Source organism: Pezoporus flaviventris, unplaced genomic scaffold, assembly GCF_033815535.1.
Source record: "Pezoporus flaviventris isolate CSIRO_AGI_PZ_B2104156 unplaced genomic scaffold, CSIRO_AGI_Pfla_v1 ptg000034l, whole genome shotgun sequence".
NCBI lineage: Eukaryota > Metazoa > Chordata > Aves > Psittaciformes > Psittacidae > Pezoporus > Pezoporus flaviventris.
The window spans coordinates 2,362,551-2,375,000 of NW_026892582.1; the positions used below are offsets into that span (position 1 = coordinate 2,362,551).

At 59.0% G+C, this 12,450-nt stretch overlaps 1 protein-coding gene across 1 annotated transcript in view; it reads left to right on the top strand.

Moving 5' to 3' along the window:
* Positions 1-6,308: 6,308 nt before the first annotated feature.
* USP43 (ubiquitin specific peptidase 43) overlaps positions 6,309-12,450 on the top strand; it is a 17,382-nt gene continuing 11,240 nt past the window's right edge. Inside the window, exons 1-2 of the mRNA XM_061461977.1 lie at positions 6,309-6,576; positions 8,946-9,086. Coding sequence (XP_061317961.1) covers positions 6,406-6,576; positions 8,946-9,086 — 312 coding nt within the window. The 5' untranslated portion in view covers positions 6,309-6,405. The remainder of the gene's footprint in view (positions 6,577-8,945; positions 9,087-12,450) is intronic.

Here is a 12,450-nt window from a genome sequence, read left to right on the forward strand (position 1 = left end):
TAAGGGTGGGTCATTGTGGACAGGGTTGGAGGGTATCTGTGCACCTTACACTGTCTATCAAATAGCTCTTATTAATGAATATTTAGTGACAGTATTAAGTAATTCTTCCTCTTTGTCTTTGGAGTCAAGACTTGATGCTGTGCAGCAATAAGCGCTCTGCCAGGTTTTACAGGCTCTGCAGCAATGTTCGCTGTGGTTTGAGAGGCAGGATCAAACTGCTGGAATGTGGGGTTGACAGGCCACACATTTGTGCTTGTGTGGGAGGAATGAGAACAGATGTGGAACCAATGAGAGGGGACCAGGCAGTGCCAAAGACCCATGTCACTGCCAGCTCCCCATGCTCTCCAAGGTGCACAGTTTTGAGATGCAGATCCCTGTGCAGCAGAGTCCCATCTCATCAAAGCAATTCATTCCCATCAGATCACACCAAACCTCCAAGTACCCACTGGGAAGGAAGAGTCCTGTTCTGCTCTGGCTCTTCCTGGGGTGTAAAGACCAAAGCCTCTCACACTCCTCCTGCACTAGCTGGTTCCTCACGGCTCGGGCAGCAAAGCGAGACAGACATTCCTGACTCACCTGTCCCCCTCCCCACGGGGAGGCTCAGGCCCTGTATCTGTCACCTCACAGACTGGCAAATAGCACACAGATTCTTTGCAGAAGTTTTGTCCTGCCCATTGTTCTGTTCAGTGGGAAACAGCATCCCTTTAGTGAAACCAAATTTTAAGCATGGGCACTGGCTGAATTCACTTGCTCCGGTGTGGGCAGCTGCTGTAGGTCCCAGCTGCTGTAGGTCCCTGCCCAGGGTGATGTTGGTAAGCTGCAGCAGCAGCACAGCACCTCCTCTGTCCTACCGTTAGACTCCCCCAGCATGTGTCCATGCACAAAGCTGTGCTGTTGCATCCTTCCTGCTGTAAGGGCAGATGATTCAGGGTGCAGTGGAAGGACCAGGTTTCCAGCTGACCCATCAATTCACAGCATAGTGCTGGGACCAAAGCCCCTTACCACCAAAAATTTGGCTTCCAGCACCCTGATGCCATTATCCTCCTTTCTCCTGAGCTCAGGCCACGGACCTCACTGAAACATAGCAATGCAGAATGGCTTGCATCCCCCTTCTTGCCTTCCTGTCCTCAGCACAAAAGCTTCATAGTAAAAGGTTTTTAACACACCTCTGGTTTGTGTTGGAAGGCACCTTAAAGCTTATCCAGTTCCAGCCCATGCCACAGGCAGGGACACCTTCCACTAGAGCAGCTTGCTCCAAGCCCCTGTGTCCAACCTGGCCTTGAACACTGCCAGGGATGGGGCAGCCACAGCTTCTCTGGGCACCCTGTGCCAGCGCCTCAGCACCCTCACAGGGAAGAGCTTCTGCCTAAGAGCTCATCTCAGTCTCCCCTCTGGCAGCTTAAAGCCATTCCCCTTGTCCTGTCCCTACATCCCTTGTCCAAGGCCCTTCTCCAGGTTTCCTGCAGCCCCTTTAGGCACTGGAGCTGCTCTCAGGTCTCCCCTTCAGTAGCCTTCTCTTCCCCAGGCTGAACCAGCCCAGCTCTCTCAGCCTGGCTCCACAGGAGAGGTGCTCCAGCCTCCCAGCATCAAACCAGGCTTTCTCCAGCCAAAAAATCAGGTTCCTGGTTCGGCAAATACAGGGTTTGGCAAATGCACATTCATCCTGGAGGGAGCCAAATTGAGGCTGGTTCCCACCCAAACCCACTGAGCCCCCGCAGCCTGGCTGCACAGCCTGGGAGGGCCCAGGGTGGTTTCTGCAGCACCAGCCTGGGCTTGGCTCTCCCTTCCCACCCCCAGTTTCAATGCCTGCTGCAGAGCACATCATCCTCCTCCCAAGGGGATCGTGGGTGAAGAGAGCCTGGAGGTACCTGTTCAGTGAAGCAGCCAGGGAATGTACATTAAAAGCAAAGCAAAACTGCTGCAAACAAAGTGCAGCAGCTCCTGCAGCTCCGGGTTATCTGCTGGTGTTCAAAATCGATGGAGCATGTTCAGCAGCATGATGCGAGATCCCCAGAAAAGCAGCATTTCCCAGCCTTGATGCTGTTCCTCCTCAGACATACTCCGTCAGAAGGCAGGGCCCATGCATCTTTAATGGGGGTACTAAATAACTCAGTTTGCTATCTATAATTGAATTCTAGTTGGAGACACTGCATAAGGAGCTGTCTGCTGCAGGGGGAAGCTTTTCCTCCCTCGCTTGAGCCATGAAACTATCACCGTTAGAAGGGGGGTGCAGGCGATTCTGTGATCACCCTCCTGCTAACACTGCCATCAGAAGTAGCCCTGTTTTGCCAGCAGAGCGGCACTTCAGAATGTCTCAGGACTTAAGGAGTCTCTTAACACCCCCTCCCCACAGGCTTTGATCGCCCTTCCCATAACCTAAATCTGCAAAGTCCTGCACCAACATCACTGTCCCAGCTTGCCCGATGTGTAGGCAGGGTGCAGGCAGCGGTGTTGGCAGCAGCTCGACCACACTGGTTCTCCCAGCCCCACCTTGTCTCTGCTCAGCTGCCCGCAGGGTGTGAGCCGGGCAGTGGGACCTGGCTCTTGGAGTACGCTTGCTCTCAGGCACACAGATGTTCCCAGCCAAGAGAGCAGGGGAGGCTTCAGGAAAAAACCTCGTCCTGTGGCAAAGCACAGTGAGCGTGTGCCGAGGTTTCCCTGGGTTTTGTTATTCCTGTGATCTGGCACCGTGCAAATGGATTCCTGCTGGGCCTGAGCCAGCTCAGCTCAGAACTTGCAAGGTTTGTTTTCCTGCACCCACCCAACAGCCAAGTGCCTCCCTGGCCCAGCCAGAGCAGAGGTTTCCAATGCTGTCCTGTCCCCACATCTCCCTAACCAAACCAGATCTGTTTTCATGTTCATCCCAGACAGCTGGTGTCCAAGGTATGGGACAATGCATGCTGTAACAACCAGGAATTTTCCATACTAGTGAACAAGCATTTTCCCCCATCTCTTTGCATCTGACGATTAGATTTTCCCCTTCCCGGATTTGCTCCAAAGTCTAAGCCTGGTACACAGCAAACGGCAGCTTGAGCAGCGGGAGCTGCAGCCAGCCCCGAGCTCCCAAAAAAAGGCATTTTGGGGAGAAACTGCTGACGCAGCCCAGTGCTGCTGGTGTACTGCAGCCCCCATAAATATTGGATTCAGCCTGAATAGGAAGGTACCATGTTCCGAACGATGTGAAGAGGGAAGATGGCAAACACGATATTGCTGAAAGGAAGATGAGCACAGTGAGCATTCACTGTGCTTGCTCCAGCCTGCAAATTGCTGCAGACTGGAACAATCTGGTGGTACCTGTTGGGAAGATACTGCTGCCTGCTCTGGGGCTGTGCTGCTGGCCCAGCACACTGGCATGCCGATGCTGGGAATGGTGCTGCTCCATAAACACCCAAGCAGAGGTTTATGTCATTGGCTCACATGCACTGGTGCCATTCCCTGCACTGGCACTGTGGGGACAGTGGGGACCTGGGAGCCTCTTGGTGCTCCTCAGCCCTGTGCTGCAGGTCACTGGGGCCTCACAGAGCTGCTTCCATAATCTGATGCTTTCTAATTCCAGCAGGTTTGGGGATTTTTGAACTGACTCTGCTTCACTGTCGCGTTTTAGACGATTTCCCTGTCATGTGCTCACCAGGTCTCAGTTTCTGCCCATCCCTTTCTAACAAACACTGGTTTCTGATCTGAATGTCTCCATTTGGCTTGGGCCCCTGTGATTTTCTGACTTCCACACTCTTTCTCTGGGCTTTCTCTTGCACCCATTAGCAAGCTGCTTGGGATTTCTTGTTCCACTTGATGCAGAATCAAGCTCTCATCAGGTTCCCTCTCTCACTCCCACCCTGTTGTTTTGGCTCGGATGAGATGCTGCCAGGCTTGAGTGTCCAGCCAAAACCAACTGGAGAGAAATAACAAGTACTTTAATTTGCAACAAGCCAGGAGCTTTCCAGATTCGATAAGCCCTGGTTTTCCCACACTGTGTAAGGCACAATCTGCCTTTGGTGAATAATTCAGATAGAAGAAAAAATCCCCATAGCCTCCTGCTAATGCTCCAGTAGATTCCAGTTTCCATCTCCTCGGGCTCTGCAGCAGGGTGGTGCTGTAAGCAGGGCCATGAAACTGCCAGGAGCCCCAGGGAATGCTTGAGACTTTGCTTTATGGGCTGTGACCTTCATGTAGGAGAAGGGTAGTTTTAAGGATGCCTTTCCAAAAGGAGCATTTTAAATATTGGCTTTGTAAAGGTGGGTTTTCCCACCCTCTGGCCAGGAGGATGCTGAGAAATGACCTGTAACCACTGGGGCAGAGAGCTTGAGAGTCAGGGGGTGCCAGGCTCTCAGAGCACATCCTATCCCCATTAGGGTGGCTGCGGTCAGAGGAAAACTCCAGCTGGGAGCAGTCCTCTCTGCTCTGGATAAGCAGCTCCTGAGCCTGCCAGCACACCAGGGCCTCCGGTGGAGGAGCCGTCCGCAGGCAGCTGGTTCCCCTCCTGCTCGATGTCTGCCCCGCATCGCTGGGCGAGGATGGGTTTTGGCAGCACATAGCTGCTCCTCTCTGCCCTGCTCCAGTCCCACCACGCTGACAGCCGCTGGGCTGGTGTCCCCAGGGCGGTCACCAGCTCCCTGCCACCACCTCTCCTGACCTCACAGCCACAGCCCTGCTCCATGGGAGGAGGGATCATGACAGCACCTCCTGGCCCTTCCTCCATTGTGCAGCCCTTTCTCTTCCGAAGCTGCCTCGTCCCCAGCAGCGTCCAGGGCAGGGTTTGCAGCACATGGCCGTGCCCAGGCTGCTGGCAGTGCCTCCTTCCTCTGCAGGGCAAGGAAGGTGAGGGGAGGCTTCCTGGCACTACAGATCCTTCCTTGGAACATGCAGAGATGTTGCTGGATGATGCCAAGACCTGCAGGGATGGAAGAGAGCCCGCAGCACCCACCAGGGACCCCCTCCACGGCCCAGCACTGACCTTGGCAGCTCCCCAGGACAGAAGAGCCACTGGGCTGCACTGGGGCCACTGCAGCCCCCTGCCCTGCAGCAAGTTGACATTCAGTGGCCCCCTGCCTGGCAGAGGGACCTCCTTCCCACCGCATCACTCCGCAGCCCCATGGCCCTGGTTAAGGACAGCAGCTGCACCAGACATGCCTGGGCTCATGGGCATTGCTGCCCCCTCCCTGCCCCGCTCGGGGATGTGACCCCAGTGGTGTGGGGTGCTGGGAGCCCTGAGCCAGGGTTGGTGTCGGGCTGTTGGCAGAGGCTAGCAGGTCCCAGGCTCACACGGGCAGCCAACGTTGGGGCACTTGAGTCTCCGCAGCCGTTTGAAGAGCAACGCACTGCCACTGGGTCACACTGAGCCGGACCCGCTGCAGTCCCTGTCCCAGTGCCGGCATGGTGCCATGGGACAGACCCGATCAGGCTGGAAACCACCTGAAAAACCACAGTGGGTTTGCTTTGCTGGTGGTGCCACGGGCAGGGGGCAGGGAGGTGACCTGGGGGCCTCAGCCATGTTGGACCCCTCCGGCCACACAGAGAGGGCTCTGGTGCTGGTCCCTGCGCCTGCGGGAAGGTGTCACTGTCCCTCCCCAGACGCCAGACAAGCACCACCTGCGGAGCCGGCCGGTGAAGGGTGGGCAGAAGGCAGCCAAAGCCTCAACCCTGGGTTTGTGTGGAAGTGACCTCGCTGACCGGCGCAAAGGTGACCATGGGCAAGGGGCCCAGCGAAGAGCTTCCAGAGGTGGCAGGACTGGGACACCCGCCTCTCGGTGCTGCTCTGACCCTCCCCATGATGCTGAGGGCAGCGGAGCGGCGCCGGTGGGGCATGGCCGGGACTCCCGGGAGAGCCCTTGGTACCGCTGAGGACACCGGGGCTCGGCCGCCAGCGGCAGCAGCAGCTCCCCGTTCCTCCTCCTCCCGGCTCCCTTCCCTCTCCCTTCTCGCAGACCCAGCCCGGGGGAGGAGCCGCCCCGTATAAAACCTCCCGCCCGGTCCCTTCGGCCCCGCACCGGCCCCGGCACCGGCGGCGGGGGGAGCTCAGCGCTCGCTCGGGGCCATGCGCGCCGCGGCGGGGCCGGGAGCGGGCGGCGGCCGCGCGGAGCCATGAGCGCGGCAGCGGCGCGGAGCGGCCCCGGGCGGCGGAGGGGCGGCGGCGGCGGCGGCGGGAGCCCGGCGGGGCGGCGGCGGCGCGGGCTGCGCTCCCTGGGCAGCCTGGCGGGGCGGCTGCTCCGCACCTGGGCGCGCCTGGCCGGGGGCCGCGGGCCGCGCAGAGCCGCGCCCGAGGACGACGAGGGCGGATTCCGGGGGGGCGGCCACGGGGGAGAGCGGCGGCGGCGGCGGCGGCCCGGGGGGGCGGCCACGGGGGAGAGCGGAGGCGGGGAGCGGCCGCCGGGCGCTCAGGGGCTGCGGAACCTGGGCAACACGTGCTTCATGAACGCGGTGGTGCAGTGCCTCAGCAACACGGCGCCGCTCGCCGAGCTCCTGGCGCTGGGCCGCTACCGCGCCCGCGGGGCCCGCGCCGAGGTGACCCACCGGCTGGCGGCCCTAGTCCGCGCCCTCTGGACCCGCGACTATACACCGCAGCTCTCCGCCGAGTTCAAGGTACGGCCCCGCCGGCGCGCCCGTCTCCGCGGCCTCGGGCTTTGCCCTGCGCACCCCGGCGGGAGCCCGGCTCACAGGACTTGTCAGCATCACCCCGCTCTCGGCACCCCCTGGCACTGCCAGCACCCACCAGCGCCCCTTCTAGCCCGCAGCACCCACTGGCACTCGCAGCTCACAGGACTCGCTGCCACCATCAGCATCTTCCTGCATCCTCCCAGCCTTGGCACCCACCTATATTCACCCACTCCCATCACCTGCCAGCACCCCAGCTCACAGAACCCACCAGCATCCCCTGCTCAAAGCACCCACTCCCCTGCCTCATCTTCCCCATGGACCTCTCACCCTGCTCCATTGGCTGCCCCCAGCCCTGCTGCTGTCATCCACCTCCTCCTGGGCTGCCCTCACTTCAGCTCTTGCTCCCTTGGCCGGGTGAGCTCCAACCCCTCAGAGCCATAAGGGCGAGCAGGATGCTGGCTGTGGTGGTGGGGCAAGGCGGGAAGGTGCCCCCGGAGCCTAACTCAGTGGCCTCAGGCCCCGTCGGTGAGTGCATCACGTCCCTGCTGGGTATGTACCAGCGCTCTGCAGGCTTGTGCCCGGCATGGGGATAGGGACAGGGCAGTGCATTGACCCCGGCATCGCAGCTCCCCATGCTGAGGGACATGTGTCCACTGGTGACAGCTCAGCAGGGACCTGGTGCTGCAATTCAGCTGCTGCTGCATTTGCAAAGTGCCTGGAGGAGCCACTGGGAAGCCAGGCTCCTTCCGGGTTGGGGTTTCCTGCAGCCAGGCTGGTTCTGGGATACCCACTGCCCTTCATTGCCTTTCCTAAGGGACCTGCGCGTGGGAGCGTGTTGCCTTTCAGTTTCTTGTAGCAAAGTAATGAGCTCTTGCAGTGCTGGGTGCAGCGTTTCCATGCTCTCAGTTCGCAAACACGCACATTCCTTAGACACAAAGCCAAACAAACCCTCAAACTTCCAGCCTCCCCTTTGGGTTTCCTCTCTCCAGGTGTTATCTGCATCTTCTGTGAATTTCCACCTTGTTTTTCTTCTTAGATCTGCCTAAAGAAGATTTTAAAAATCAGAGCAGAGTCTGTGACTCATTTTGCTTTAAGCCCACCTGCGGTGACATCGCTCCCTCTGCTTGTACCAGGATGCTTGTGCCACTAAGGGTGGGCCGGAGAGGGTCTTGGCTCAGGGTGTTTCCTGGGCATGCTGGAGGTCTGAGTCGCAGCACAGATGGTTGGGCTTTAACTATCAGCTGGTTAAAATCCACAGGGATGTGCTGTGTTTCTCCCTCCCAGTTCTGGTCTTGGGACTGAGCTCCTAAAATTGTCCTTTCCTGCCTCTGCGCAGCCACCACTATACCAGGCTTGGAGCTGAGGCCCTGGGAGTACGCAGCTCTGCCTTTCAGGGTGCTCCCTGCACCCCCAGCCCCGTGCATCCTGGGGTTTGGAGTCAGGGACCCACCCTGGCTCACGCTGCTCCCCTGGGAGCTGTTGACACAGCTCTCATGTATTGGTGGCACCCTGGCATCGGTTGGTGGTGCATCCCCCCAGGGCCACCTGAACCGCAGGCACAAAGCACCCCTGGGGCCTCGGCTGGCTCAGCGAGGGAGCTGGCTTCAGCACTGGTGTGGTGGCCCGTTGGCACCCGATGGGCATATCCTCCTCAGGCACTGCCTCGGCCCCACGGCATCCTTGGCCCTATGGCCTGGAGTAACCTGTTCTAGTGGAGGGTGTCCCTGCACGTGGAAGGGATTGGAACTGAATGAGCTTTAAGGTCCCTTCAACCAAAACCAGTCTGTGATTCCCACTATGTCCCCTGGCAAGGGGGTACCTTCCATTAGGCAAGGACATTGTGCTTCTTGCCTAACAGCAAAATTAATGCTATATTAGCCAAAATGCTGGGGGCATGGATGAGAGGGGGTGAGCAGAGGGCAGTGCCAGGCAGGAGGAGCTGGTCGGGCTTTGGGTGGAGGGGCAGAGCCTGGCAGGGGAGGCAGCTGCCTGCTGGTGATAGGGCAGGGCTTGGGGGAGAGCTGCGGCCTGCAGGGGCATCCCAGCACTGGGAATTGCCTTCCTCTGGTTGTTACACTGAGTTAATGCCTTCAGAGCACATGGGGCAGGTGCTGCTGGTGAGTCCCCATGGGATGGACTTGCCCATACGGGCTTTGTTGGGGTGTGCCCTGTCCCCTCCTGGGGGCATCCCAGCAGCTGAAAGCTGGCACACCACAGTGATGGGCCATGGAGCCGTTCTTTTGGCTGCTTGTGCCATGTCCCCGGGGATGAGGGCAGACACTGTTGCAGGGGTGGGATTTTGGGGTGGGTGTTACTGAACAGGGCTCAGAGCCCTCCCGGCCTGTCTCTTGCAGAACATCGTCTCCAAGCACAGCGCCCAGTTTCGGGGCAATGCGCAGCACGACGCCCTCGAGTTCCTGCTCTGGCTGCTGGACCGCATGCACGAGGACCTGGGCGCTGCCTCCCTGGCCCCACAGACCTGTGTCTCTGAGGAGGTGGGTGACCCCACCAGGGGGTTCTCACACCCTGGCATGGGGAGAGGGTCCGTGCCAGGTCTGGGACAAGGGAAGCTGAGATGTCCTGGGAGGGAGAGGGCTGGAGGTGTCCCCCTCACCCCAGTGTGGGATGGGGATGCGGGTGATGTGGTTTGGCTAGTGCCAAAGATGGCAGGGGGATGGCGGGATGATGGTGCTCCAGGGCTCGATGGGGTGGTTGTGGTGCTGGGAGAGCTTGGAGCCTTTCCAGCTGAGAATGCTGTTTGGATATGCACCCTGGTTCTTGGGGTTGCTCCATCAGGAGGAGATCCAGCCCCTCCCAGGCCCCCCGCCACCAGCTAAGCCTGCTGTAATTACAGTGGTTGGTGGCTTTGCTGCTGGTACAATGAAGAATTAAGTCTTCTTCCATCCATCTGCACTCATGCCGTCGCCCTGGCCCTGCCTGCTCCTTCCCTGCTCCCTGCCTGCACCCTGCTTGCTCCTTGCCTGCTCCCTGCCTGCCGGCGTGCTGCCTGTTGCAGGGGATGGATTTGTGCAGCCAGGTTTGCCACAGTGGCTTGGCTCAGCACTGGGTTGTCCAAGTTGGGCACAGTGGTCCTGGGAGCGGCTTTATCCTCCCTGTCCCCAGCTTGGGGCATCATTGTGGCTGTGGCCAAGGGGTGCAAGTCCAGCCGCCAGCCTTGTGTGAGCACAGCTCTGTCACATGTGGCACAGTTCAGATGTGGTGCCCGTCTTCAGAGCCTCTGGAGATGCCAATGCATGCCATGGTTGTGGCTGCTGGCGTTTCAAATGGTGCCGTGGCAATACCCAAGGCACCTCTCTTGGCTGCCAGGAGGGCTGGAGGTGGAGGCATCCCTTTGGGTTTGGAGGAGATTTGGAGGGCCACATGCAGCACAGATGCTGTCCAGATCCCCTCCTGCTCCACCAGATGGACCCTGGCCCCGGGCAACCCATAAGGATATGTCAGGCTCAGCAGGACTCAGTGCCAGCAGATGGCACAAGGAAAATTCACCTCCCAGCCAAATACCTCGTTGATTTTCAGTTTTACTCACCACAACAACAAAACCTCCCCATCTTTCCCCAAACCTGGCTCCTTTCTGCAACTGCTCTTCTGCCATCGAGCTCTGTATGGCCACAGCAGGGGGTGAAGTTGGTGGGTCCTGTCCTCTGTGTGGGGACGGGGCTTCCTGCGGTTCACAGGACAGCAAATGAGCAGGGAGATGGCAGGATGCGGAAAGCGAAATGGCAGGATGCAGGCAGGGAGACAGCAGGATGAGGGCAGGGAGATGGCTGGCAGGATGCAGGCAGGGGGATGTCACCTAACCAGGCAGGTTTAGCTGTGTAACATGGTTGCATCCCAGCGTCTCCCTTCCCTATGGAGCCGAGCAGAGAACTTGGCTCTTCTTGAGGTCCCTGGGGCACAACTTGCCTGAAGGATCCATCCCCCAAGTTCAGCAAAGGCAGCTGCCTCCCTCCCTGGTTTCTTGCCTTTCCTCAGGATAGAGAGAAGGATCCTGTGCTGGCCCTAGGAGCGAGTGGCAGAACTCTGCCAGCACTGTCCTCCATGTCAGTCCCTGCGAAGGACAGGGAGAGCAGAGCCCGTGCCTCAGTTTCCTCATGCACCGAGCAGGGGACATGGAGAGGGCTCCCCCTGTGCAGCTCCTCACCCGCCCTCAGGCAGCATCTGGCCCATGGGCTTGTGTGCTGTGTTGGGCTGGGTCTTGTGCCTGAGCCCGGGGTGCCGGGTGCTGTGCTGGGTGCCAGGTGCCGTGCTGGGTGCTGTGATGGGTGCCTTGCTGGGTGCTGTGCCTGGTGCCGTGCTGGTTGCCAGGTGCTGTGATGGGTGCTGGAGGCTGTGCTGGGTGCCGTGCTGGGTGCCGTGCCTGGTGCTGTGCTGGGTGTCTTGCTGGGTGCCGTGCTGGTTGCCAGGTGCTGTGCTGGGTGCTGTGATGGGTGCTGGGTGCCGTGCTGGGTGCCAGGTGCCGTGCTGGGTGCCAGGTGCCATGCTGCGTGCCCTGCTGGGTGCTGTGCCAGGGGCCATTCCTGGGGAGCACTGCAGCAGGGGGGCTGTTGTTGGCTCCGGGGCCCTGGGGATTTGCATGTGGTTAATTTGCTCCCGGTCACATTTGCCTCAGGGGGGGAGACCTGGGCAGGAACATAAAAACCCACTCCAGGGCTCCTCTCACACACAGACACACACATGGACACATGGACACGCACACAGACACATGGACACACACAGAGACACATGGACACACACGCACATGGACACAGACACATGGACACACATGCACATGGACACAGACACATGGACACACGCACACAGACACATGGACACACGCACACAGACACATGGACATGCACACAGACACATGGACACGCACACAGACACATGGACACGCACACAGACACATAGACACACACACAGACACATGGACACATGCACACGGACACAGATACATGGACATGCACACAAACACAGACACATGGACATGCACACAGACACATGGACACGCACACAGACACATGGACACGTACACAGTCACATGGACACACACATGGACACATGCACACGGACACAGATACATGGACATGCACACGCACACAGACACATGGACACGTACACAGACACATGGACACACACATGGACACACGCACACGGACACAGATACATGGACATGCACACAGACACAAGGACACGCACACAGACACAAGGACACGCACATAGACACATGGACATGCACACAAACACAGACACATGGACACGCACACAGACACATGGACACGCACACAGACACATGGACACACACACAGACACATGGACACATGCACACGGACACAGATACATGGACATGCACACGCACACAGACACATGAACACACACACAGACACATGGACACGCACACGGACACAGATACATGGACATGCACACAGACACAAGGACATGCACACAGACACAAGGACACGCACATAGACACATGGACACGCACACGGACACAGATACATGGACATGCACACAGACACAAGGACACGCACACAGACACAAGGACACGCACATAGACACATGGACATGCACATAGACACATGGACACGCACACAGACACATGGACACACACACGGACACATGGACATCAAGACAGACACACAGACACCTGCCCACTGCCCCACCTCAGCATCTCACCCATGCACGCCCCAGCTTCCCAGCTGCTCCCAGCACCCATGGATGCTTTTGCCAGCACGGCAGGTGCCAGGGTGCTGTGGGCACCTCACTGCTGAGGCTGCCTGCCCTGCCCGCTGTGCCCTTGTGTACTAGTGCTCCTTGGGAGGGGCTGTTAGCAGGAACCAACTTCCTCCCCACTCAAGC